The 27,303-nt window shown below is 29.3% G+C and overlaps 1 protein-coding gene and 1 long non-coding RNA gene across 3 annotated transcripts in view; one reads left to right on the plus strand and one right to left on the minus strand.

Moving 5' to 3' along the window:
* Window positions 1-21,243, minus strand: part of Oatp26F (Organic anion transporting polypeptide 26F) — a 51,274-nt gene extending 30,031 nt beyond the window's left edge. Inside the window, exons 1-6 of the mRNA XM_067283918.1 lie at window positions 21,005-21,243; window positions 11,565-12,312; window positions 9,053-9,152; window positions 8,480-8,601; window positions 3,591-3,761; window positions 2,029-2,118 (exon numbers count right to left, since the gene is read on the minus strand). Coding sequence (XP_067140019.1) covers window positions 2,029-2,118; window positions 3,591-3,761; window positions 8,480-8,601; window positions 9,053-9,152; window positions 11,565-12,303 — 1,222 coding nt within the window. The 5' untranslated portion in view covers window positions 12,304-12,312; window positions 21,005-21,243. The remainder of the gene's footprint in view (window positions 1-2,028; window positions 2,119-3,590; window positions 3,762-8,479; window positions 8,602-9,052; window positions 9,153-11,564; window positions 12,313-21,004) is intronic.
* On the plus strand, window positions 13,151-15,121 carry LOC136986401 (uncharacterized). 2 transcript variants are annotated; one of them, XR_010882473.1, is made up of 3 exons: window positions 13,151-13,404; window positions 13,494-14,244; window positions 14,351-15,121. It is a non-coding gene; the product is annotated as an uncharacterized lncRNA (long non-coding RNA). The 2 variants fall into 2 exon arrangements; XR_010882472.1 differs by having other exon boundaries at window positions 13,151-14,244.
* Window positions 21,244-27,303: the final 6,060 nt, after the last annotated feature.

Here is a 27,303-nt window from a genome sequence, read left to right on the forward strand (position 1 = left end):
ATGAATATTTTAAATATTTATAATTTTTATATTTTAATACAATTATTAAGAAGATTTTTATTTTGAAATCTAAGATTTTAATATTTAAGAAATATCATCCTAACATAAAGAATAATATATTAATCAAATGCATCTCAAAGATCAAAAAACTAGTTCTAGACAATAAAAAACATGAATTTGATCCCAAGTGGGATCAGAACGCACAATCTTCAGTGACATGTGAGATGCATTAATCAACTATGCTATCAGGACATTCATCCTGTTTATATATAAAGATCATTTAACTTTAACTGTGAACCATTAACATTTTAATAAAAACTAATTATTATAGTTAACATAATTAAATATTAAATATATATCATGTAATAGTTAATTTATATTTTAAATATTAATGTAACATTTAAAACATTTTATTTATTTATTATTCGTATTTTTCAAAATTAAATGCGTAGTCATTTGGTTGACATAAGTAACTATTTTTGATATTAGTCCAAATTGATAAATAGATAAGAAATTTGAAGAGGCTTGCTAAGATTACACAATTTATTGTATCTGGCAAATATTCAAAACTCCTTATCTGAAGCAATAGAATTTCAAATAAGTTTCATTTTGAAAGGCTTCTTAATTATTGTTGAAGGAAAACATTTTTTGTCAACAGAAATATAGAATTAAAAGAAAAAGAAGTTAAATAATATTTCAAACTTTTAATTAATTAAACTTTTTAAAAAACTATTGACTTATAATTGATATTTCTCCTAATATAATTTTTATTTTTTCTATAATGTCTAAATCATTTTAATTTAGTAATTTTAAAGTTATAGACTTTAAAACTTTATGCATAATTATTTTGTTTATTTGTTTATTTTATTTAAAAATAATGTTATAAAGTTTTAAAATTTGAGATGTTTGCTTTCATAACAAAAAGTGTAATAAATAATTTGGTTCTGTTTTTCATCAACAATTTAAAGTTATATTATTATTATTGGAAGAGTAAGAAGTTAATTTCATTTGACTTGTGATTTCTGAACCATATATAAAACAAATAATAACAACATCTTTCCATTAATTATAATGAAACTTTTTATTTTTACAATCTAAAACATAAAAATCATGAAAACTCAAAAATTATTTTTCATTTTTTAAAACTTAAAACTAGTTTTTGAATTTTCATGATTTTTAATTTTAAAATATATTGCCAAAGCAATGTGAGCAAAGTCCTATATTTTCTTCTTAAAAGACAAATAATAATAAATATCAATTGGTAATAACTTATGTGATGCATATTAAATACACTGTATCTTGTTAAAATTTAGACTATTGAAATTTTTTCCAATTTTTATTATTATGTTTAAATCAAGTAAACAATAGTAACTTCAAATTTGACTTTGATAAAAATCCTGCAATATCTTTATCTTTATCTTTATCTTAAAGTTCACACTTGGGTGATAAACTTCCAAGAAAATAAAAACTGCATGAAGATTAGGATGTTAAACAATAGGAAAGACAAATTAAAAAGTTACAAATATAATCAATTTTTTCCCAAAATTTTAACAACTCAAGTTTAAACTTCTAGTGAAGAAAGAGTGAAAAGTCTGATTGTTCTAGAAAATTTAAAATAGTATATCGTGGAAGATGTGCCAGAAAATATGATAAAATTTCATAACATTTCTTATGTTACAACAAAGAAGCAATTATTCATAATTTATTTCAAAAAGAGATTGTTATGTAATTAACTAATATTCACTTCTACGGAAGCTTTCCACACACATAATAATGCAATAAAACAAATTAAGAATATATTGTGACTTACAATTGTAAGTAAATTGTAAATAAAACTGAATCAAATTAGTATTATAATAGATTGAAAGTAATTGATTATCTGTTATCATTGAAACTGAAATGCATAAAACTAAGGTCATAGTAAATTTAAAAGTTATACTAATTTGCTAGATATTGAGAAAATTTATAAAACATTTATAATTAATGAAGTATGTATTATCAGATGAAATATTTAATATTTTGACTCACCAACCAGAAAGGCAGCTTTGCTTGCTGGCATTGTAAATTGTGATTCAATAATTTTTGGTAAAAATGTTGCTAATCCTGCTAGTAACATACCTGCATAATTATAATTTAAAGATTATATCAACTACTAATTTTTTCTATTGAAAACAATATTGTTATTTTTTGTCACACTTAAACATTTTAAATTATATATTTATTTATTTATATTTAATTTATATATAAAAGATTTTTTTAAATGTTCTAAGTACCATCCATGAATTACACATACAGTTTTTGAGCAACTTTGACCCTTTCTTCCTTATGCAAGCATGATATACTTTTGGCAAACTCCCTCCCCTGAATTGAAGAAGTTCTGAAGATATTTTCTAACTGATAGATTATTCACATGAATAGTATGGTAAAAAGGCTTATAACAACAAACTTGTGTGCCACTAACACCACTAAAAAACTTCAGTAGACAATGTCTCAACTCTCCTCTCCCCATTGTGTCTAATGATATACTTTCAACAAACACTTCTCTCTATAAACTGTACACATAATTGACAAATGACCCCTAAATTATAGAATTTCATAACTTTAATCAATATTACATAAACATATGTAACAATGATTAAAAATAACTAACCAAGTTCACTAGATAATTTAATGATAATAAATTTTTGTAGTAAATGAAACTTCAAATTATGAAATTTGATTTTTTTTTGAATTTTGCAATTTATATTTTTAATTATAGTTAAATTCATAAATTGTAATAAATATATTAAGGATCAATAAATTTTTAATTTCTTATATAAAAAAATTTTTAATGTAAATGCAATTCAAACTGCTTTTCTTTATTTTTACTTTAAGAAAAGCAATTTAAATTGAATTTAAACTTGAGAAAATTCTTTAAAAAAATATATTTTTTTGAGTATTTTGATTTATAATTTTTTTTCCTATTTTAACAATTAGCATTATAATTGAAGCAATAATAAGCAAAAATTAATATTTATTTATTAATAACATATTTATTGAAATTAATATCATAATAGGGTACTATTTTGTATTTTTAATTTTATCTTCTCAATTTATTATAAATAAATTAAAAGTCTTTAAGTAAACAAATAATATAGATAACTGCACTATAATCTGATAATCAGTTTTTTTTTTTATACATAATAAACTGAAACTGTAGATTTGCTTGTTTTTCATATTAGCTTTTGATATCAAGAAAAAATGTGAAAAAAAAGCCAAGTAAAAAAATAAACATGGTTCAGTATTAAAGAAATTATATCTATATGTAAAAACTGGAAAAGCAAACACTGTGAAAAAACAAGATTTTTTTGATATATGATACAAAAATACAATAATGTTTTCAGTTTTTATACTATTCTTTTTTATCTTCATTTAAAATGATCATTTTTTATTTTGTATTTAAACTGAATTTGAAGTAGAAACAATTTGTGAACATAATTTAACAAAAAATTAATTAAATGTCATAGAAGTTCTAATTATTATTTTCATTTTATTTCACTTATTTTTTTTTAATAAATGATACATAATTTGAATGGAAAAAATTGCTTTACCTTCACTTGCTCCTGCAAAACTCAAAAACAAAAATGTTGGATTATAAATGAGAAATTTAAAAGATATTGGTAAATCTTTTAAAGATATTCCAAATCCTTGTTCAGCTGCTGCACTATTTTGTAATTTGTGATGCATTTCTGTTACTTTAGCTGCCTGTATCTTTGAAAATCCTAAAACAATAAACATTTAATTATTATTGATAGATAAAGGATTAGAAATGTTTGATGCTATTATTGTTTAGTCTATATTTTAAAGTAAATTTTGAAAGTCAAATATATGACAAGTAATAATACATTAAATAAACAATACTAGCAAGCATAATATTTAATAAAATTATTTCAATTTTGAACAGCAATTAAGGATATAACTTTAAAATATATATATTAAGTACATTCAGATAATCAATTTTGTCTAAATGTAAAAATGATATTACATCCCATTATAATTTTAATAAATATATTTTTAAAATTAACTTTTAAAATGTTTTTATTTTTTTTTTATTGATCTTTCATGATTTATTTTATATTAAAATTAAAATGAAAATACTTATTAAAAAACTATAAAAGTTCTTGATTTTGAAAGCTTTTGTAATTTATTTGTCTTATAACTTTGTATAGCTCTTAAAATTTTTATTCAAAAACAAAAACTTTTTAATTAAATTCAAATTCATTGAAACTTTAGAAGAAAATAAAATTGGTTGTTTTTCAAACGGTTGATTATATTCCTTGAAACTGATACAGTAATTGCTTTCTGATCTGCCTTTAAAATAAGCATCAGATTACGGTAACAAAGTTTGGTTATTAAAATTTTACTTATTTATACGCCTAAATATTTCCTATTTAGAGTTAAGTCCATTAAATCTCTAATATTACAGTTTATAAAATATTTATAATTTTTTTTTTCTAAATATTAATAACCATGATAAATATTTTTACATATTGCAATTAGATAAATTTTTAAAATACAATGTATGCTTTGTAAAATATACAAATGCCATAAAAATTCTTATAACAATAACTTCATTTTAAAATTTAAGTTTAGTAATTAATTAATCATAATTGCATATTTCCTGTTTAATAAAATTGGAATAAATAATAAGATTATTCATGTAAATTTCTCATAAAAGCTTTGGAATTAAAAAATAAAATTTATGCATTTCAATTCTATTTAAATAACATATTTAATAGCATAAAATAAATGTACTGTATCTTAAATTCAAAATGATGAATTTTGTTGTAATTTTAAACACTGCTATGTATTCAAATGAATTGATAGTGTTTGACTAATCTATACTAATTAAACTAATTGCATAATTATTCAATAGGATGTGAAAGTTAAAAAAAATTTGTTAAACTACATAATTTAAAAACTACTGTAAAATAAATTCATAGTATAACATTTTATAAAATTTCATTTTATTTTTAATATATCATATCTACCATAGTATATCTTAATTAAAAATATTTAAGTTAATATAAATATTTTTAATTATCTAAAAAAAGAGATAATTTTATATTTAGTATTTATTTCTAAAACGTGTTTTAAACATTTTATCATTGCTAAATTTGAATAAATGTAGAATGTACAGTGTGACTCAGAATAGTGAGCAATGCAACATTAACTCCAAACACATTGCCAAATGGATCTAGGTTCAAATCCTGTTCAGATCCATCCTTCTGGCTAATTGGTTAACCATACAGTGACAAGCTAGCAGCTGTTGTGATCTATGGTAACAGATGATTAATTAAGTGCTGACATTATTGTGTGTCTGATAATCTAAAGTAATTTCAGGAAAAATAACAAATGGTAGAGAAACATATATATTAATAATCAATATAAAAATAATCTATAATCAAAAAATATCATATGGGTTTTTAAATACACTTTCATATTTATATATAAAAATATTTCAAATTAAAGTATAATAGTTAATTTGAAATCTAATATTAAAATAATTATTTTTAGAAAATTTATAAATCAAAAAAAAATTTTAAGTCAAAATGTTAAAGTTTTGAACTTTTATAATAAAATTCAAAAATTATATTTGATAAAAATAATGTAATAATAAACATTCTTCATATATAAATACTAAATGTTATTCATCTCTTAAAAATTACTAAAGATCAATTCAATTAATTTATTTTGTCTGTAAATTCAAGGTAAATATTACCCGGTAAAAGTAAACCTTTGGATATTCATCTTCACTGGGTTCTTATTATTTCACTATTAGCTACACACAGGTCTCAGTGAAAGATTATATTTAAGTTATAATACAAAATTTTTATTTGATCTTACAATGTTCAAAAGTTATCTATCAAAATAAATGCAAGAAAACTAAACAAACTATTTCTAATGTAATATAAGATTGTTTTTAATTTAATTTAAAATAAAGTTTCCTTTCCTGTACACACACATACCAAATAGAATAATATTTTTTAAATTTTGTTGTAGGGAAGTTCACAAACATACATAAAAAAATTAGAACAAAAGAATAAATTGTTTAATTTAGATGATGTTTTATTTATTTAGACTTTGTATTAAAATATTTTCCTCTTTATGTTCCAATGAAGTTCTAAAATAAACTAAATATATGTAAAGATTAAATATTTTCCTGGAAGTTTATATAATCTTTACTATAATATTAAAATTTATTTATTTTATAAAATTGTAATCTATATATACTATAGACTAGTGAAATTTATAAACAATTATTAAAAATGTAATAATCTGAAAATTAATTATTATTATTCTAAATAAAAAATTTGTGATAAAATTAGTTTTATACTTGGTTAAATAATGTTCAATAAACTTTATTCATTTTTTCAAATAATAAACTTTTATTTTCTATTTCACACTTTGTTAAACACAGTTTTTAATAAACTTATTTCAAAATTAGTATCTTAACTAATGTTATTTTCTTATTATTATTAAAAATATTTTTTAAGAATAATTTCAACTTTTTAATTAATGTATCATTAATTTTGACACTCTGTTACTAATTAAATATTTATCATCATATCCTCCTTTCATCTATTTCAGACACATAACTCATCATCAAGTAATTAATTTCTTGCTTAATCTTTTGAAAATTAATTAGCTTTAATACTATATTGCTTTTGTTTATATCCAATTATTTTGAACTTCAATTAAAATCTTCAGAATCCAATAAGAAAAGAGTAATATGATATTGATACCCTTAAGCTTGCTTATTCATTTGAAAATCCTATCCAAAATGCAAATTAAACAAAAACAGTACTTTTTGTTTTAATTTTTTCTTTCTAATCCAAATGAATAAATATTAAATCTAAATAGTTAAGCTTATATGAAACAACTACACATGGTAAAAACTATATTTAAACAATTAACTTGTTTCATTTAGTTTTTGTTATTTAATTAACATTTATTTTGACTTTTTATAGATAATATTATAAATTCATATTATTATAGATAATATGAATTTTTGAAGATATTCAAACTAAAAGACAATTCATTTTTTTTAAACTTAAAAAACTTAAAAATTTATTTTAAAATAGTATATTATATTTATTTTTATCAAGGTATTTATTAACTTTTAAAATTAAAGTTCATAGTATGATTCATAATTTTAAAAATTAAGAATTTAAGTGTTATGTATACATTATGCAATATGCATTATAAATTAGGTGATATTCATTTTAAATAATTATATATAAAACTTTATATTTGTAGTAGCCACGTGCTAAAATTTTGCAATTTCATGAAGCGTTAGCACAGTCTGACATTTGTTTCAGAATATTTCTAGAGTTTCTGGTTGGTTCTTGAAATGTTAACCTAGTTTTTGCAGATGTTAAAACAAGTGTCTAATTCAACATCTCTCTAACACAACTAAGCATTTCGTGCAATGTCAATCTAACAGCTTATTAGCATTTGGCGCAAAACAGAACAGCTGAATATTTCCTCACTTCTGTGTGTTTTAACGAATGTGAACTCAATTAAAATACCGTTTTAATAAATATCTGTGAATTACAACAAATAATTTTAATGAATATTAATTAACTTTTTTGTAGACGTAATAATATTTTGAATTTAAGAATTTGATGACTGTAAAATAGAAATGAAATAAAATACATAAGTAACTTAAAATTACTATTTTACATTCAGCGAAAAAGTTTCGAAATGCAACGTAATTTTGTTTTCTAACGCTTGCAGCGCTGTACTACACAGATTGAGTATATAGGAAGTGAGATGATCTGATGGCCCTGGCGATTAAAGTGTCAGCCTACCGCTTTGGGGCAGAGCCGGAATCAAATCTGAGTGAGCAATGCCAGAAATTCTTTATGGATGATAGTCCGGATACGTCAAGCCTCGTCTCTTCCCATCCAGCCGCTCCATTACGCGTTCGACCGAACCCACGATAAGTATGGAAAAATGCTCCTCTTAGCGCCCACACGGCAAAAAGAGCTAAGAAAAAAACGAAAACACAAAATATGTAAAATTATCATTGAGGACAGGTATCCGAGAATCTGCATGTTAAAGTATACATATATTCAGCTGTTTGTTTTAGGCTCTATGCTAAGCCATTAGATCAGAGGCACCAGCGCTGATCAAAACATTATACAAAATCGAAACGATCTTATTAGGGCTATGTGTCTCTCGCCCTGTTGCGACAACACCCCCATATTACGTAGCTATGACTGCCACTGCGATTGACATTATACGAAATGCTTAGTTTCATTAGACAGATGCTGAAACCAGGTTAGCATTTAAAGAACTCGCAGAAACTAGACAGATTCCGAAACAAATGTCTACTACGGGATATGCTAGGACTTTCAAGAAATAGCTAGGCACTTTTTGAAATGGAAAATTTCATCATGTAACTACACTATATAATTTTTATAAGGCTGTTTACCTGGTAAAACTTTTGGAAAAGAACAGATGGGAATTGCAATAAGTATTCCAAACGCTGCTGAAAACAAAAATCCTATCCACCAAGCTCCCACCCAGACACTGCTTGAAGGTGTTAATCCCAATCTAAAATATAAATGTTATTTTATTTTTTCAAAATAAAAGTGGATTTATAAAAAAATTAGCTTAATTACTTTCAAAATTACATTAATTTTGCATATAGATTTCAAATTATGTATTATAATAATAAACCATATCAAAAACATACGTATTTTTTGATGTGGTTTATTATTATCTACGTTTATTTCTAAATTTTTATGTACAATAAAAAAAATGTCAACTAATATTAGAAAAATTCTTGTAAAATTACTAAAAATAAAAATTATTTTATTTACAGATTCCGTGTTTGAGTAATGAGACTAGGCAGATACAGTTTAAGAGCCATATGGTTCTTTAGCTGTTTTTGTACATTCAATTCTTACATTATCCAGTTTTATATATTTCAATTACGAACACCATTGATATTTTTATTAAAATAATGCAAAAAAATATCTAATTTCCTAGCTGCAATACTTACTCTTCAGGGTCAACATTGATATCTGTATAAAATTTTAATAGCTGTCCCCCTAATAAATATCCAATTGCTGGTCCAAGTATCGCCATTGTATAATAAATACCTGTAAATTATTTTTGATAAATTAAGTTTTTAAACAGAGTTGGATAAATGAAAGTTAATTATGAGAAATGAAAAACATTTTCATTACCAATTATTAAATTTAACTAATTAAGAAGTAACTTTAATTAATTAAAGATTTAATACATTAATTAACTTAAGTGATCAATTATATAATGTTATATTACAGTAACAATTAGTAAGAGGAGACTTTTCTCCTTCAAGATGAGATATAGGAGATGGAGGTGATTAAACAGTGCCTGCTGATTCATTAAATTGTTTGTGTTTCACTATTAATTTAAATATCAAATGAAGCTTTCCACAAATACTGAAAGATTTTTAAAGTAATAAATTATCACAGTGCTTAGAAAAATTAATAAAATTATTTATTTTCAAAAAAAAATTATATTAAATTAGATTAATTAATATTGGTTCAGTAAAGGAAAATAAATATCATTAAATTTCAGAATAATTATTAACAGTTTTTCTCTCAAGCTTGAAAATGAAAACACGCTTAATTTTCTTCACAAAACTATTTTTCTTTTTTTTTTTTAAATGATTGTTGAAGCATCTTCAATAAAGAAACTGAATGAAAAGTCATCCATCACTTCCTCACTTCAATAGACTTGACAATCTCTTAACTCTTTCTATCTTCATTTGTATGCATCTTAAACTTTCAACCTTCTCCAAACATCCCATTGATGATGTTAATCTATAGCAGAAGGTGAATAAAATTGAAATGGAAAGTAAATTCAGTTGACTAACATCCCTGAAAGTGTATATGTTCAACAAAAGTAATTGAAGTTGGTTTTTCTGTTGCTGTTAAGAGGGGAAGGGGATGAAGAATAAGTCTGCAATCTGTCATTGAGTAAAACACGTGACATGTATACAGCTGTGTAGCGCTAAAACTCTCTCTCTCTCACAGAATTGACATGTTGTACATCGCAAACCCGGTTGAATATAAATTTACAAGGAAAATTCTACACTGGAAAATTGTATAATACACGTTTACACGTATAGGAATTATGGAAATGCTAGCGGGTTACGTACAGCAGGAACTTGTCAGTGTTCTTATATCAACACTCCCACAACAAATCAACGCCCCGCATCCCATCCATTCATCTACGTCTAAAATCCCTTGGCACTCAATTTATCTTCTAAAGGACAACTGCACCGATTCTCCTCACTTCTGGATATTTAGAATTCAAATGTACTTTGCTTATAAGATACAAAAAACAAAACAAAAAAAACGAATTTTCTCTTGGGAGGTGTACCTTCATATTTTTAACTTTCTTAACTCTCATACTTCTTAAATAACACACACACACACATATATATATATACATCTTATATATTTTATTAAAGCAGAAACGTGTTTGTGATCTTAAACAGGATTAAATTAATTTTTTTTTTGTCTGTTGTGTACAAATAATTAAAACGGCAACTTCAAATAGACAAAAATTCATGTTTAGTATTCAATCTAGAGCAAAAAAGCCATCAAAATTTTTCTTGGCAACATATCCAAAGTAATAGGCACTTAAATCTAATTTAAAGCACGTTTTAACAATTAGTATTTATCCTATGAAAATATCTAAGCTTGCTTTTATAGCATTCCTTAACGATTAAACTTTTGTCGTCGTTAACATTGACCTTTGCCCAGTTCCGAATTTTCATTCATCTAAGTAATTAGCGTGCCTATCATCCATCAATTAAATAATCGTTACAATTACGTTCCTCGTAATAGAAGTGTGAGTTTACATGTTCATTGCATAACACAAAACTATTGAGCCTTGTGGTTAAGTGACTCAAATTAATGTACTCAGAATAATTATGACAAAGTGCTAGTCAGAAGAAAGCAAAAAAAAAGATAATTTACCATCCTTATGTTTCTTTGTTGTAACTTGGTGTTAGCTTTTTTTAACGGTGAGGGTTTGCGAAGTGTTTTTTATGTGTAAAGATGATAGAGACTGAGTTTGACAGGAGGCGGACGTTTCCATTGTCTTGCACTCTCCCACTTACCTCTTGTCTGATAAAATTATTTACCTGAATTTGTCCAATAAATAGATTAACTTTCTAAAACATACGCGTCAAAATCTATTACCTACGTTTCACAAAGAAGAGTTTTTTAGCAGTTCAGACACCTTACAGAGGTTTTTTTGTCCGTACGCCAGTTTTACATTTAATATTGACTAAATTAGAATCGTTTATAGTAATTGTTTTACTTAATTATTTTTTATTTTATTACAAGCGCAATAAATCTTTGAAACTAAGCTGTAACTTGCACTGTTTATTATACACTAGAGGCTACAAATATCGACTGTAACAGGTAAAGTATTTCAGCAACTAAGCTGTTTTACATGAAGCTTACTTTCAATTTAATAACGAATTATCAATATATAAATACAAATGATCTTACCTATATATACAGATGACATCTTCGTAGGAACGTTTTCGTCGAGATAAGTACATCCTAGTGTGTAAAATGGGGAAGCTCCTGCCCCGTGTAGTAACTGACCCAGAAAGAAAATGTATTTATAGTTAGATAGAGTGGATCCCACCACGTTTTTACAGTCCACGTTGTGTCCACCACCACATAAAAATTCTTGCTCTTGACTAAAAGAGTACTGTCCCGCTATGAAATGCGGCAAAGTAAATACAAAAGAACCTATGGCTAAAACTAGTACACCAATACCCACGAAAAGAGGTTTACTTCGAGATCCACCCAAATAACTAACCGGAACTAGACATAAAAACGAAGCAATATCGTAACAACCAGCGATTAGTCCAGTTTCGGTACTTTTTAATTCGTAACGTCTCTCGATAGTAGTTATGACTACGTTTATGAATCCGTTAACTATCAGCCCCTGTAGGGCGCCCGCCCAGCACAGCCAAAACAGAACCCAGCGTGGAGTGCGGAAGCGTTGGATGCATTTGGGTCTCAAGAATCCCCATCCACAAGTTCCACCATCGTCTTCGCTGTTAGACTCGTCCCGATTGCTAATAGTTTCTGTTACTGCCGAAGAACCACCGGCCGACTGCATACTTTCTGTTGAAATGGTGCATACTAAAGGCTCTTGGCTTCGAGATTCGGGTATATTGTCGCCGTAACTCGCTACTGCCGGATCACTAGAATCACGTGGCACCAGAGTAGCCATCCTGATCTCCTGTAAAACAGTTTTAAAAATTATAAAATTGCTAAAATTCTCGTTAAATGAATTAATTTTACTACAACTTTAAAAAAAAAATTGTTTCGAAAATAATTTCTAACAGGCAGCGCTATAGTCGATTACGTAGAAGTTTTTTAGCCTTCTTTTTTTTATTTCTTCCTTTCGACCCTCGTAATTTTCTTATTCTCTTGGCGTGGTGCTTTAATTGGGGGTTTATTCTGTAGACACTGTCACTGACCTCTAGAAGAAAGTGTAACTATGCCTATCTCATACAGTTTAAGATTTTTTTTCGGTCTTACAACAACAGGTATTGCGCGTTACATTTAAAATTTCTCGGCAATTCATTGCCAAATCATCAATTTGACTCATTTTAATTATGAAAATTTAACTTTCCCACTTACAACAGAGATCAAAGAGGTTCATATTTCTCTATTGGGTTTCTAAATAGTTATCGTAAGAGGTGCATTGATGAAATATGCTGACTACACAAAGCTCCCGTTTATCGCTAAGCGAATGGCGATAAGAAACGGAAGTTAAACGTTTTTTTTTTTTTTTTAATAATTTCTTTCCTATCGAATAAAAATATAATCTTACTACTTTCATTAATAAATATGCTAAATTAAATTACTGTTATTATTATTTTAGTTAATTTTCAATAAATAAAAAAAAACAAGAAAAACTGCGTTACCATCGTTGATGACGAGCCATTTTTCTCGCTATTTTTTAAATATTGTTTAATATAAATCTCAGTTTTAACAAACAAATAAACATTAGAACATATTTAAATAAATTCCAATTTTAATTTTATAGAATAAACTAAGACTTTTTTAAAACTTTGTTCTAATTACGCCATAGAAAAAGTGGAAATTCCATCGGCTAGAAATAGGAAAGTGCTATTTTACGCGACACTTTAAGGGCTTCTATTGATTTATTCATAGCCCTGGATAATTTTTAAATCAATTTATCTTTGACAGCAAGTAAATCCTATTAAGGGTGTAATGGGCTGTGTATTCTCTCTTTTTTAAGATATAATTATCCCCGCTCATAGAATGCCCAGCTTCTAACTTGAATTAATTTCTAAAAATTAATGTATTCAATGAAATCTATTATGAAACTTTCATAAAACACTTACGTAGAGCGGGAAATATTTTAAAAAATTCATTTTATTTTTCTTTTAGGTTAACTTACATTCAGTTTGGATCACATTTTTTGGACTTTCTCATTTAAGATAAAGGAAACCAAAGTGGGTAGAGGCATTAGGATCCAGGATAAAATTGTGGGATCTCGTCCGTTCCCTAGAGTCCAACCTTATTTTTGTTGGATTATTTAAACATCGAGAAAGAAAGTAACATTTTCTAAAATGATAAGATTTACTTTAGGACAATATCAATACAGATTTATAAGAGAAAAAATATATCGGTTCCATCACGTTTTTGACTAGAATTTCGCTTCTCTTCCAAAAGAATTTTTGACGTTTCATCTATTGCCAGATTTATTGTCATATTCTTCTATATCTAGAGAGATTTTCTTTGGGGAAATAAAAGCTTGAACGTTGTAAATATCTAATTTAGATCATGACACTTTTTTCTTCTTTTTTTCCCCTTGGTTCTTTATTGAACATCTCATCTAATCAGGCAATTAAGGCGAGTGGGTGGTAATTTTTTTTTATCTCTATATCTCGGGGAAGAATCACGATTGTAGCATTAGTGGGTGTTACAGTGCTGACTGGTTCCTAGCTCCATTAAGTATAAAACCGAGGTTTGACATTTGAGTTCGTGATGAGAATTTACTTGACATATTCAATGGAGAGAAAGAGATTGTGTTTCAACTGAGGAAAAGAGACCAATCTCTCTCACTACACGTGGCGAATATTAAGACGTTTTGTTATTTCCAGTTATAATGCTAAGGAAAAAGAACCACAAACTAAAAGTTTTGTATCGTGATTTACTTTGAATACATAACTATAAAATATTGCTTGAATATTTTTCTGCGTTTCTGTAAGAATAATATTAATAATAATCTTATTTTTCCACAGAATTTTGAACGGTATCCAGAAAAGTAAAAGTTAAATATCTACACTTTAATGTAAAAATTCCACAAGAGATGCAATAAAATAGGCTTATAAAGGTATACAAAATTGAATTTCTACGTGCAGAAAATCTTAAATAACCAATCACAATATTGAATTAAATTCGATTTTACGCTTTGTTAGAGTCAATAAATCGTTAAAAGTACTAAAAAGTTCAATATGATTTTCATTAGAACAAAGCTTACAAAGCCTTACCCAATAATTCGACTTTAAGACGCATAAAATCTCTTAAAACCTATATAAAAATCCGTTTGCTATGACTAGAAAACAAATCCGAGCCAGTTGAAGAGAAAAAGCAACAAAAATTCGATTAAGCCAAAAGTTAAAGAGTCTACTTCAACTCTAAATAATCGCCATCTTTCCAGAAGCTAAGTAGCGTCTATTGTGAATCGAGAGCCAAGAAGATAAATCCTGGATGGTGCAACTACAGTTTTGCTGAGTCAGTAAAGATAGCGCTGTACAAAATGAAACTATGAAAGAAATGAAAATTTTTTCTAGAGATATAATTATTTAACTGATTCTGTATGTTTTGTTAATGTCCTTAATCAAAAGAAGCTATCTAGACACTCAAAATATGTCAAGATGAAATAGTTTATGTCCGGAAGAAGTGGTGCCCCTAACGACTTCAGACAGAAAAACATAGTTAAGACAGACGGTTGATGATCTCTTCAATTGCTGTAATTTTTTCACTGTTTTGCTAGAAAACTTATGTTTCTACCTGCAGTTTCGTGCTTTCTTCCTCGTTATGTTATTCTTTTCTAATCAGTAATCAACTCATAACATGTAAAAATGGTACTTCTTTTGTGTCAAGGTCAACAAATTATCATTTTCCCATTCACTTATATGAGTCTAACGTCCTTGGCCCTCGGAAGAGGTTAAGGGTACTTTTTTGCAGCTGTTGTTAGGGCCTATCATTTAGTATTTAGATCCATCTTAGTTTACTATAAGTTACTATTTTAAGAAGCGCCTTTAATTGAAACGCTAGTCGCGTGTTTCCGGGATATTCCTCATAGAAAAAAAAAAGAAGAAGAATATTATATCCAACTTTTCTTATTTAAATAAATAAAATTTATTCTGGAAAATTTTCGCAGATGCGGGCCACCTGGTCAGTTAAAGGACCGAAGAGGAAATTTTTCAATGAAAGGATTGTATGATGTTTTCTTGCGAACGACATTGAGACTTATAGCAAGCAACATGAAACGGGACGATATACTAAACTTGAATGGGCTATTGTAGTTCGGTGCATCCTTCCTTCGTTAATAAATTATTACAATACCATTTTTCATATATCAGCCTCGTGTTGTAAAAAGAAAAACTCTCCCATCTCGCCTGGAAGGAGGAAGAGGCTTCGCAGCTATCAACGAACAATAGTACGATGGCAGATGTCTTTAAATTCCATTAAGCCCTCCTTCAAGCGACAATAGCAGAAGTATTTTAAATAAACTTCTTTATTGGACTGTCACCTAGACCCCCATCCACCTGTTCTTTGTTCAGATCCAGGTGACAATTCGTAGGATCAATATTCGATTTATCAGCATTTACTTTTATTCCTCTCGGTTAACTTTACATCATTAAAATTATCGAAGGACTGACACATGATTAATGAATGGTGGAAAATGGCTGATTATAATACACCATCTTAACGCGATAAAAAGCGTGGGTTAATGATGACAAATATGAAACTATGAATAATTTATTCTACTTGTGTCATTAAGTGTCATATTTGACTAGAGTCATTGCTGCAGAATTGGGGAGCTTCCACCCCAACAAGGGATTCACCGAGGATCAACTTTACTGAGAGTGACACATGCAAGTACCATCTATCACAGTCACTAGAAGGTTCCAGTCACTACATCAGTCACATCTGCTGTCTAGGACTTTTTTATTCTTTTTTTCTTAAAGGCCTCGTGCACAATGATAGGAATTCAGACCATTTGAGGGTATACAACGCTTTTAAGATGCTTCACTATTTTTTTCTTTTTTTTAATTCGATTGCTATTGTTGTTGGGTCCCTGGGTGCTATTTTTCACCACAGTGGGTGTAATGTTAGCATACTCCGGGAGGTCATTTAACTGTGTAGACTTGATAAAACATAGGAAGTAATTTCCTGTTCCGATATCGATATCCTCCCCTATGATTCAGAGCTGATAGTTTTCTATAGATTTCCTTTTTTGTACCTAAGAAGGGCCTCTTGTTTAGAAATGCTAAACTTTTCAAATTGGTTTTCGTTGGTCTAAATAAAGACCCTAGTTTTTTATGGGTTTATAATTGGGAGAAAATCAGTTGCGTCACCTGTCAAATGAAGATTGTAGGCGACAATAGCCCGAGGCATTCATCCGCAAAAGTATTTTCTCCGCTCATCTAATAAAGCGGACATTTTATTAGGAACTTTCTTGTTTCCAAGGCAACATCCTGTGATTCATAGCAAAACTATACAATGCAATTTGTCAGATGGAGGATTCCATTCGCACACCTTGGTAACAAGTAACGATAGGTTGGAAGTAGAAATACGCGTTATCTTTTAAGGTTTCTCTCTATTGTGGGCGCCATATAACTAAGATTGTGACGTGTTTACATGCCACGATAGAAAACGTATAGGTTCAAGAATGGCTATAATATTCAGCCGTCTAAAAAATTTATCAAAGTACTTTTTTATCACATTCATTAATAACAAATTGTTTACTTTTAACATCAAAAATAAACATTATTCTTTACTTTCTTTGATCTTTAAATGGTTAGAACTAAAGATATGAGGAGTAGGACGATACAGGTTAAACATTCGCTACAATGGAGATTCCATTTGACAAATGAGCGGTTTTGTGATAAACTACACAGCGTTTATTAATGATGGATGTTATATTCTTAATATTTAAAATAAGCATTATTTCTGCAAAGTTATACTGAGTCTGAAAGTAATGCGAGATATATACACGCGTCGAATAGGAGATACAAAGAGATCCAACGTTGTAAAATCTAATAAATGACCACTTTTACAATAAACCATTCGCCATTTATTAATGGATAAGTATAAGCTTCGTAATCTTGTAGGAAGCACGTAAATTTGGAAAATATTAGTTTACCTTCAATGCCTTAGTAAAAAGCGTTATCGGTGTAGTTCGGGACAAGTAAAGGTCCCATTTAGGCTTTTTTTTTTTGTCCTCCCCACCGGGCCATTATTTGTTATGCCATCTTGCCTTGTCATCTTCACCAAAGAAGATAGGTTATCGCCAATCTTCAACGATACTTTCCGGGAAATCTTTGTGAAGCAGTAATAAAAGAGAATTAAAAGACAATTGATCGAGTCGTAATGGTGCGAAACACGATATAAAATACGCTAAAGAGATGCACAATTTTAAATTATTACATTCTGAAAAAAAGAAGGTGAATTCTGAAAATTTTCCGAGTTATCAGCCGATGGAAAATCATAAATATGGATTAGTGCGATTAGCTGATTGTTTGGGAGGAAAACTGTTGTAGAGAAAGGAAATTATTTGAGTAGCCTGACAGCTTCTTGATTTATATTCCAGATTAAACCAATCTGTGGGAGTAAATATTGTTCCCTCTTCTCTTCATTTCATCATACAGATTGAAGTTCCGTGTTGTAACGTTTCGGCTGCACAAACCCCTACATAGATGTGGTTCTTATCTGGATAATTTGATAAATGAGAATTTTCGGTGGTTTAGTAATTTTCCAAATGCATTGTTTCGACTTTAAGAAGTAAATAGGGGTTACGCGGTAACGCTCTTTCTTCCACCCTCTTTGAATCTAAATAAGGTGTAACTCATCAACACTCTCCGTTTAATCTCCATTAAAATTGGTTTTTCAGTATTTTTTGGTGTCCATCGGGAGTTGGGAAGTAGTGAATGGTGGGATCATCATCAGCAGGCCACCAACGGTGCACCTACCTACCTAATCGCTTAAGTAAACATCATCTGCTGTGCCAAGGGACAACTGCCTTCTCGACAGTGTCAACTTTTAGTGTATTCCGAATATTGACACTCGCCGCTCCGAAGGCTTTTGTCGCTTTTTACACGGCCACGTGTCGATAAAGTCCTCTTTGCACGGCAATTAATTTTCAAAAAGTTTCTGATTCATAGCCTCTCTCTCTCTCTCACTCTTCCACAATATAGGCGATAGACTTTTATAATTGTTATCTTCTCGGAGCTTTGTATAAGAGTATATAGACTGATGAAGTTTCCTAAATTAATGTTAAGACGGAGCCAATACATGCCAGATAGATGATTAGTGTTTAAAAAAATTACAGATGAAGCAAAAAAAAGGTGAATGACGTCATGATGTGTGACACCACCGTTGGACTATGGCCCACACCGTGTAATCTCCGGAAAATTGGATGCTCCCAGAGGAGAAGAACAAGCCGCAAAACCATCCCCGTGCACCCCTAAGTCACTCGTGACGGAATACCAATCGACAGATGGCAACACTACCACCCTGTTACGTAATTTTGACGCCTTTTGTAAACATTCCTAATCGTTTTTTTATCCGATAAAACTAAACACATTTACATCCCACGTTATTTTCACAAGAGGGGAAATAACACGCCAGTGTTTACATAATTCGAGGTTTTTCGGATAAAAATAACTAATTTGAAGTACGACAGGCGACCAGGCGATAATTTAAGCAAGAAAATATCGACTAAAAATAAAAAAGGTTGACAAGATTAGGTTAAACAGAGATTATTTTAATTTGGCAACCGAAATGTTGACAATAGAAGACACAGTAGAGATCATTTGGAGGTTGATGAAAAAGCAGGAAGATGAGCATTCCAGGAATAGATCAGGGAAACAAACAATGACTCTATCCAAAGAAGTCCAGTAACCCAGATTAGAAATAGAAATCCCCGTTAAATTTGTGTTATTTTTTAATTGTATGAATTAATAAATTCTTTAAAAAAAAGCTCAGTAAGGGGTAGATGTTAAAATAAAATTTATCACCTCGTCAGGGATATTTACTTATCTAAAACAGTATTATATTACTGAGAAGGGGCATTCATCTGTTCCTCTCCAGATCTTATCTCCACTTACAAAAACGAAAGTTTGTAATATACGGTAGTCTTCCCTACTTAATTACAAAGGCATAAAAAAAACAAGAGTTGATTCTCTCATCTTGTTTTAAACTCTTAAATTGTGTAACCGGATACGTGAATTCTGTATTTAATAAACAATTTTTTTGTTATTGTATTGGTTAGTAATAATGATGTTTCGCCCCTACGTGTCTATAAATATAATATCGCACTCTTAATAATCTACAGATATTACACATTAATATATCTGCACAGCATCCTCACGTATCTATATAATGAAGCCAATCAGATTTGTACGTGAGGGGGATATACCGATGACAAACACACGTCATAAATGTCAATTAACAAATAGGAAAAACCCTACCTTGGGTTCCATACAAACGATATTTAACTTATTGCCAAAACTTACCTTTCATTTCCCGTTTTGTAAGTCATAATCGGGTAATTTCGCTGTGTGTGACGCATTTTAACCTAAATTACATTGAGTGTGTCATCGAAAACAGCCCAAAACATACATGCAAACCTTTTGAATACAATCAATAATAATTTTGGTTGCTTAGATACAGTATAAACAGTTGTAAACTATAGAAAAGTATGTTTATAAATAAGTTTGTTTTCCACTCGCGTTTTCCTACTATATTTATAAGTTAGAAAAGTGTAGAAGTATTTGAATATTTACAGTAAAAACTTTCCTTGTAAAGGTATACAGGTGTGAGGAAGAAGGAAAGCACAGCTGGTTCAACACGCAGTACCTCAACAAGTACATTGTCAACACGGGATTTTTAAGCTGGACGTTTACAAAATTCTGGTTTTTTTTTATTTTTAAATATAGAAAACTTTTTGATCGGAATATTTAGTATTAAAACTCGTAGGCTTCTGAAATACCAAGTTTATGGCTTTCGAAATTTCAGTGATTAATTATGCCATTCTGTACTTAACTCGCCATCTGCCGCCACTCGTTAAGGATCCAGATTATAAAGCAATTTATGAAGTCGAGAAAATTACAGAAAAAAAGCGAATAAATTTATTTATATCCCGCCGATATTTTGTAGAGGATTCGAAATTAATAATTAAAATTTAACTCGGGAGGTAGAAAACCAGTTTTGTTTTCCGTGAAAGTTTTCTTGTGTAATAAAATAGTCAAACGTTAACGCTTTACACGAAGTTTAATGGGACGACTACACATAACTGAAGAGGGGAAAAATAGCAAGAATCATCAGTAAATGTCAAAAATCGGTGTCACGAAAATGCCAAGTTATGTCGGAGTCCAGATGGTCCTGTAGATAACGAGATATGGGTAGCAGACCCGTCGAGTGCTTTTTTTAGTGGTTTAGACAAGGTGAGCGGGTTTTTTTTTATGCTTCGGCTATAGTAAATCGAGAGGATTCGTTGGCTCGGTACCGAATTTAAAATGTATAAAACGTTTGTTAGTGGGCCCCTTATAAACGGGATTGTTAGAATACGTAAACAAGGCAAAAACTCCTCGCTCTACCCTTTAAGTGATAAATTAACCGAAAGTAATTTGTTTGAGTAAACCGAAGATAAAGTGTGAACTTACCTAATGTAGCAGGCCCCGTTAGAGTGGACACTTTGTCAAACTTGGACCTGTTGCTAAACTTCCCCGGGCGCAACTGAAGTGTATGTGCAGGCCACCCCAACTCTCGCCATTCACGTAGAAGAGTCGACTGTCGGTGTAGGGGAGCGCGTTTCTATGCATGGGATCAGACTATAATTAACTATTCTTGGAAAATAGCAATCAATTAGCGAAGAGAATTCTTCCGCAGGACAATATTCTTGATGAGAAGAAAGTTTTGTATCAGTTGCCCACCCGGGAGTATCAGGTTTCACGGGAATTTCGTATTGCGGAAGTTGTATTACGAAGTTTTATCTGGAAAAATAACTTACGATGATTAAACAGTAATCTACTTTTCTTATGTTAAAGCTCTCAAAAAACATCCTTTGATAATATAAATTTATTGGTTCCTATCTTTAAAGGAGGAGGAGTTGACAAATTTGTTGATATTCTCTCAATATACAGCAAAATTTTATATTACAGGACAATTATTGGGCTTTAAAAATAAAGAATTTTTTTCTTAGTTTCTTCATCTGAAATTTTACATTTCTCAGCTGTTTTTTAGCGATTATACAACAAGATTTTTGATTAGTTAAGCTGTGTAAGTGAGAAATCAACAAATTCGCTGATTTCTCACTTTGCTGCCCTTCAGTAATCTAAAGGAATTTTTTGGAACTTTATAAAATGATATTAATAAATCATTATTATAAGTTGCAAGCATCAACACAAATGTTTTTTAGGGTTATTTATATGGCGAAATTTAAGAATTAAAGAGTTTAGAGACAAATCTTTTTTTATACGGATTGAAAACAAAACAATAAAAATTTAATAGCCTACCTCACGACGCTAGAGAGGGGTCAGAATTAAAAGAAACTAATATGGCGCCTGATAGATAATTATTATGATCATAAATTATATCACGTACACGAACGAGGAAGACATTCCACAAGAACAAAAATTTATTTTACGATCGAGCTATCAATTTTATTTTATATATAACTTTTTTCCTTAGTTCCAGTTGGTATGAGTTAAAATTATCACTAATTTTTCCATTAATACTCTATCCCATTTACACCGTATTAAATATCAAAGTTTAGTTCTTTTTGTTTTTTTTAATTAGTGTTGTAATAAGCAAACAATTACGAAACTTAATACTTATCAGTGTGAGGATTTCTCTCCAAGTAGTGAGGTCATCCTACGAAATGTGTGGTATCCAATGGATGGGGGGATAACTAGTATATTTACAGTTTGTGAGCTCGAGTCTGGTATGCCATTTATCAAGAGGAAAAGTAATATACGTCCATCTACCTGGGCCTAAATAATTGGAAGGTGACATTCAATTGACACCTATTACAGTCCCTATTCTCGGTTGCTGGTGGTGCTGTTCATTTACAATAAAAGCAGATTTGCAGCATAAATCATCGTAAAAGTAGGATTCTCAGCTAAAATTGTGTGCATTTTTCGACAATGTAGTCAAGTAAAATACCGTTTTTTGCTTTTATAGTATGGGTAAATTTCTAATAATACAACTTTCTTTATTTTTAGAATCTTAAATAACATTTAAAAAAAGAAAATCTTTTATGAATGGGTATATAAATTACCCTCTCTTTCATTTGATTCTTACAGGCTACGTGTTAAAAATGCTTCCCTTTAGACTTCCCTTCAAGGATGGTCCTCCTGCATTCTGAGTTGTATGAACGTTTTATTACCGACCACTTCTATAGAGTAAACGGTCTACACAATAAATCTCTCGTAACTTATACAAATATAATCTCTTAAAATACCCTAAAATATAGTACATCTAAAGATCATTTACAAGTAGATCCACGTAATTATTCTTAAAAAAGTCACTTCTAAGTAGAAAAACCTCATATGCATACTATCGGACACGAATAAGTCGTACAAGGTCGTGCATAATGCATAACCCTACTAGAAGTATGGCTTTTAAATACCCTAAAATATGTCTACGCGCACGTAGCAAGAGTAAAGATGCCTAGTTACATGATAATACACGTATTTACCGTATAAAATAGCTATCTATATAGCCTTGTGCGCTGTATCATTATAAGAAGGGGAAGAACTGTCAATGGTGTATACTTACCCTTGTCAATTCACCAACAAGAAAATCAGATTTTGTTGAAATCTTCGATAAAGTTTTGAGTGTAAATAAAAGTCGGGAAACGTTTTAGCTTTATCAAAACAACTGCGCGCGAGATGAATGTTTTCATAAGGTTCTTAACACTAGCCCAAAGGGAGATAGAACCTGTTTGATAACGTTAACTTTTTTTAATAGTCGCCTCCTATTGTGTGGAACGTGTTCTCGAGTCGAAATTTATTTTCTTTATAACTTTAATTTTCGTTGTAAATTAATTAAAGAAAGCAAAAATCCGAATTTCAAATAAAGAATTAACACTAAAAGCTACACTGTTTACCATTTAAACAGGACAATTCGTAGGTGTATATAACTTCCTTTTCGATATAAAGTAAATTGAATTCTGCCAAGCGAAATTAAACTCGCACACACTATATATTTATTCTAGAATATAAATAGAATAGTAAAGCGATATAAGTCAAGCGTGGCGATGAGATAATTATTCAAGGTCACGCTTTGTCCTCAAAATTAATCCCGGTCACGTATGTACCAACCTGTCTACGGCAATGTTCAGTTCCTGAAAATAATGACTTTTTTAACGTATTGGCCAAGTTCAAATGTTTAATAAAAACATAAACGAAGCTCTTCCCTTCCCCTAAATTGGGCAACAAAAGAGAGGTGGAGGAAGAGAGAGAGACTATCAATTTTGGAAAAAAAAAAATCATGGCGGATTCTAAATGCCTCCGTTACGCCTAACTAATTAGTTAATTTTAACTGTAAGTTACGTGTATGAACGTAGTTTATATTCGTTTGGCGGTATTAAGCTTATCGAGTTACGTTCAAGTCTAAACTGTAATTCTTCTTTATCTACTCTTCGAGAATATAAATCTAAGAGGTGCCTTTTTTTTTGTATCTTCGGTAGTACTTATCGCGAGGTTTTCTTTCAACAACTTAATCCTTCCCAACACACAAGTAAGTGCCGGTCGTAAGTTCATGTCTGTTTTTGCCTCATTATAACCGTTGACATCTCCTTCGAGTGCTATCGAAACATTTACACTTTTTTCGCTCTCCTATCTCTTTTAAAATTCGTCTCAAACGCCTTCAATATAGTTTAAATTCAGTTAAAACTCACACGCATCCCATTACACTGCTGGTTAGGTTCTCGTAAAAGTCAAAGGAAGAGAGGTCCTTGGACAGAATTCCATATCGTTTTGCACGAGATCAGCTTACAGTAGACCTAAATATATTGTATGCCGGAGAAGATTATGTTATTGACCTAATTGCTGTAGTCTATATAATTCTTATAAAGCTACTTCTGCTTATAAGTGTTATTACTTGTCATAAAATTCATACATAAAACAGAAAAAAAAATGTTTTTATGCATAATTAGAGCCTCATTTAAATATAAAACTTTCGAATCAACCTTGACCCGAAAAGACCGTCTATCTTCGAACTGTTTAAAAATACGAATATATGACGTAAATTGAGCTTTAGAAATTATTCTCAATGCCCTAAATATCGTGTATATTTTAATTGGATCAGTTAAATTTCTTAATTTCTTTCTTTTTTTCCATAAATAGAGACGTTTTGGGTTTGCTCCGTTGTGCAATTATTGCAGTTTTCACGATACATTACGATGACATTTGAGTGAATGGAAGTGCAAGTGTTGCTTAGGCCAGCAATGTATCTTCCAATCAGTAAATTACGATGTCAAGTGACGAATGATACTGTGCAGAGATGAAACTAGACAGCATAGGAAACAACGAGACCATTATAAGTTCAGAAAATCTGGTTTGTTTGACCGAATTGCAAATTTTTATCGATGATTTTTAAATATTTGCAAGATCTTTGTAATTTTTAATTAGTGCCTATTCGTTCGTTTACAACTGTTTAAAAATAAAACTAACTTACAGTTGTATCTAATTTTATATTCCGTACAGTACTTAATAAGAAAAATCTTGATTCAATAAAAAATCTTCATAATTTCGGCTAATTAAAACTAGATTACGCGCTCCTTAATCAGAGTCGATTTTTCGGGCTTTTTGAACCTTGCACTTTCAAATTTTTAAGAAAATTTGAGTAAGAAATTAGTTTTCTGCAAATATTTTGAGGCCCCACTAACTTTTTCCCAAGGCCCCGCAAAACCTCCAGCCGGCTCTGTCCTTAATTACGTCAACTGAAGAGAGATATTCAGTACAAAAATATATTTTAAATGAGGCCAACGCACGCCTAAATTCGAGTAAAATATAATATTACATTTTCATAAATAAAAAAGATGCCAAAATTATCGGTTCCAATCAACAAATTCTCAACGAAGGATGTGATTAAACGTGTTACATTATTTATCAAGCAACAATTACTGATGCATGTAATAGGAGATGTAACGCGAGTTATTCGATCCTATTATAATAATTAAAAAGTTATTTGCATGCGACACAAGCTTCATTAAGTTAGTCGAAGAGCAAAATACGTTGACCTTGCAAAACAAAGAGTATATAAGACGATAGCAAAGTGAAACTTCGATTTAGTGTAGTAGATATTATTTTAAAGTTCTTATCAAAATTTAAATTGAAGTCGTTGATTGCACTCGTTATCTAAATAACCATCGCGTCGGAAAACAGTTTGGGCACAATTTCTGGCCATTGGAGATGTTTATCTTCAAAACTGCTCCTCTCAATCATGGATAGAGAATGGAGACCTGCACCACTTCACTCATACATTACGTAGTGCTCCCATTGTATCGCCAACCCCATAGGGACTTTATTAGATGCAATGAAACTGAATGCATCTATAGGTGATTGATTGAGTTATGGACCTGCGTCCATTCATTTCGATTTTTTTTTAAAAAGTTATTGAGCGATTATGACGAAATCGGAAATCGATATTTTAAAAACTCATCAACGCGCGCGTTTTAATGACAGATTTTAAGTCAAAAATTGCATCGTGTAAACAGTATTTAGAATGAAGATTATTCCTTTATAAATTTTTTAAAATTGAATAGTTATATAACTAAAATATTTTTACTTATAATTCGAATTAATCGAAATTAAAATATTAAATATTTCTTATTTTTTCTCGTACGAGGGCGCTGAATTATATTCTACTGATTAAAAATTTTAAAAGAAATTATATTTTAAAATAAATTTTAATATTTATTTACACAAATATTTTAAATATTAAGCAAAAAATAAATTTTTTTCGAAATACTTAATTTTATAAAAGGTTTTGTTTTTTAGCATCGTGTATTACGTAATATAGAAAGCTCAGGAAATTTCCCTTATGTAACTGTATTTGTTTACAAAATAATTGTTACGCAAACAGGAATTTATTGAGGAATATTTCATGCAAAAATTAGAGAATTAAATTATTACGACAGATTGAATTAGAAGAATTAAAAATTTAAATGAAAATATTTTCTAATTTTACACCCGGGGGCGTTTGTGCCATTTGATTCTCTAACGTTAAAAACGAAGATGAAAAGTGTATAATTTTTTTCTTTCAAAAATCAAGAACAAAAAGTTTATTTTATTTAACATTTTTTATAATCTCAAAAATAAAATTTTATTCTTTTATATTAAATTTGATGAGTTCCCGAAACTCTCTTAAAATTAAATAATATTTAGTCGAATATTTTCTCGACAGAGGGTGCTTTTTTATCATTTTTTTCGACGGGATGAAAATTCAATTTCTTTCGTGTGCATTTATAATGTGAATCACAATTTAGGAATTACTATTCGTGTTGACACTATATTGGATTATAATTGGATTATTTTAAAAGCTTTTAAAATTTCAATTTGAATATTTCTGTCTTTACTTCATTTTTTTTAAAAAGTCAAAATATAGTTAAGTATTTAAATTTAATGAATCGGACCTAAATTAAAAAAAAAAATTTAATTACAATATTTATTGACAAACTATCGGTAGATGGCACTATATACAAATCAACAATTTAATTTTTTATTTATACTAATTATAATTTTTTAATGTTATTATTTATAAATTTAGCTTTTTTATATATTTTAATAATTTCATTAACTTAATTAATTGATATATTTTATAACGTTTTCCAACTTAATCGTAACTACCATTACCAATTGGCGCGACTAAAAATTACTTTCTGTCGCTCCATCTGGTGACGTTAAGTGCAACTATATTATTATAAATGGAAATAAAAGAGAAAACTAATTTTCTG

Source organism: Centruroides vittatus, unplaced genomic scaffold (genome assembly GCF_030686945.1).
Source record: "Centruroides vittatus isolate TY-2023 unplaced genomic scaffold, ASM3068694v2 scaffold_1015, whole genome shotgun sequence".
NCBI classification, from domain to species: Eukaryota; Metazoa; Arthropoda; class Arachnida; order Scorpiones; family Buthidae; genus Centruroides; species Centruroides vittatus.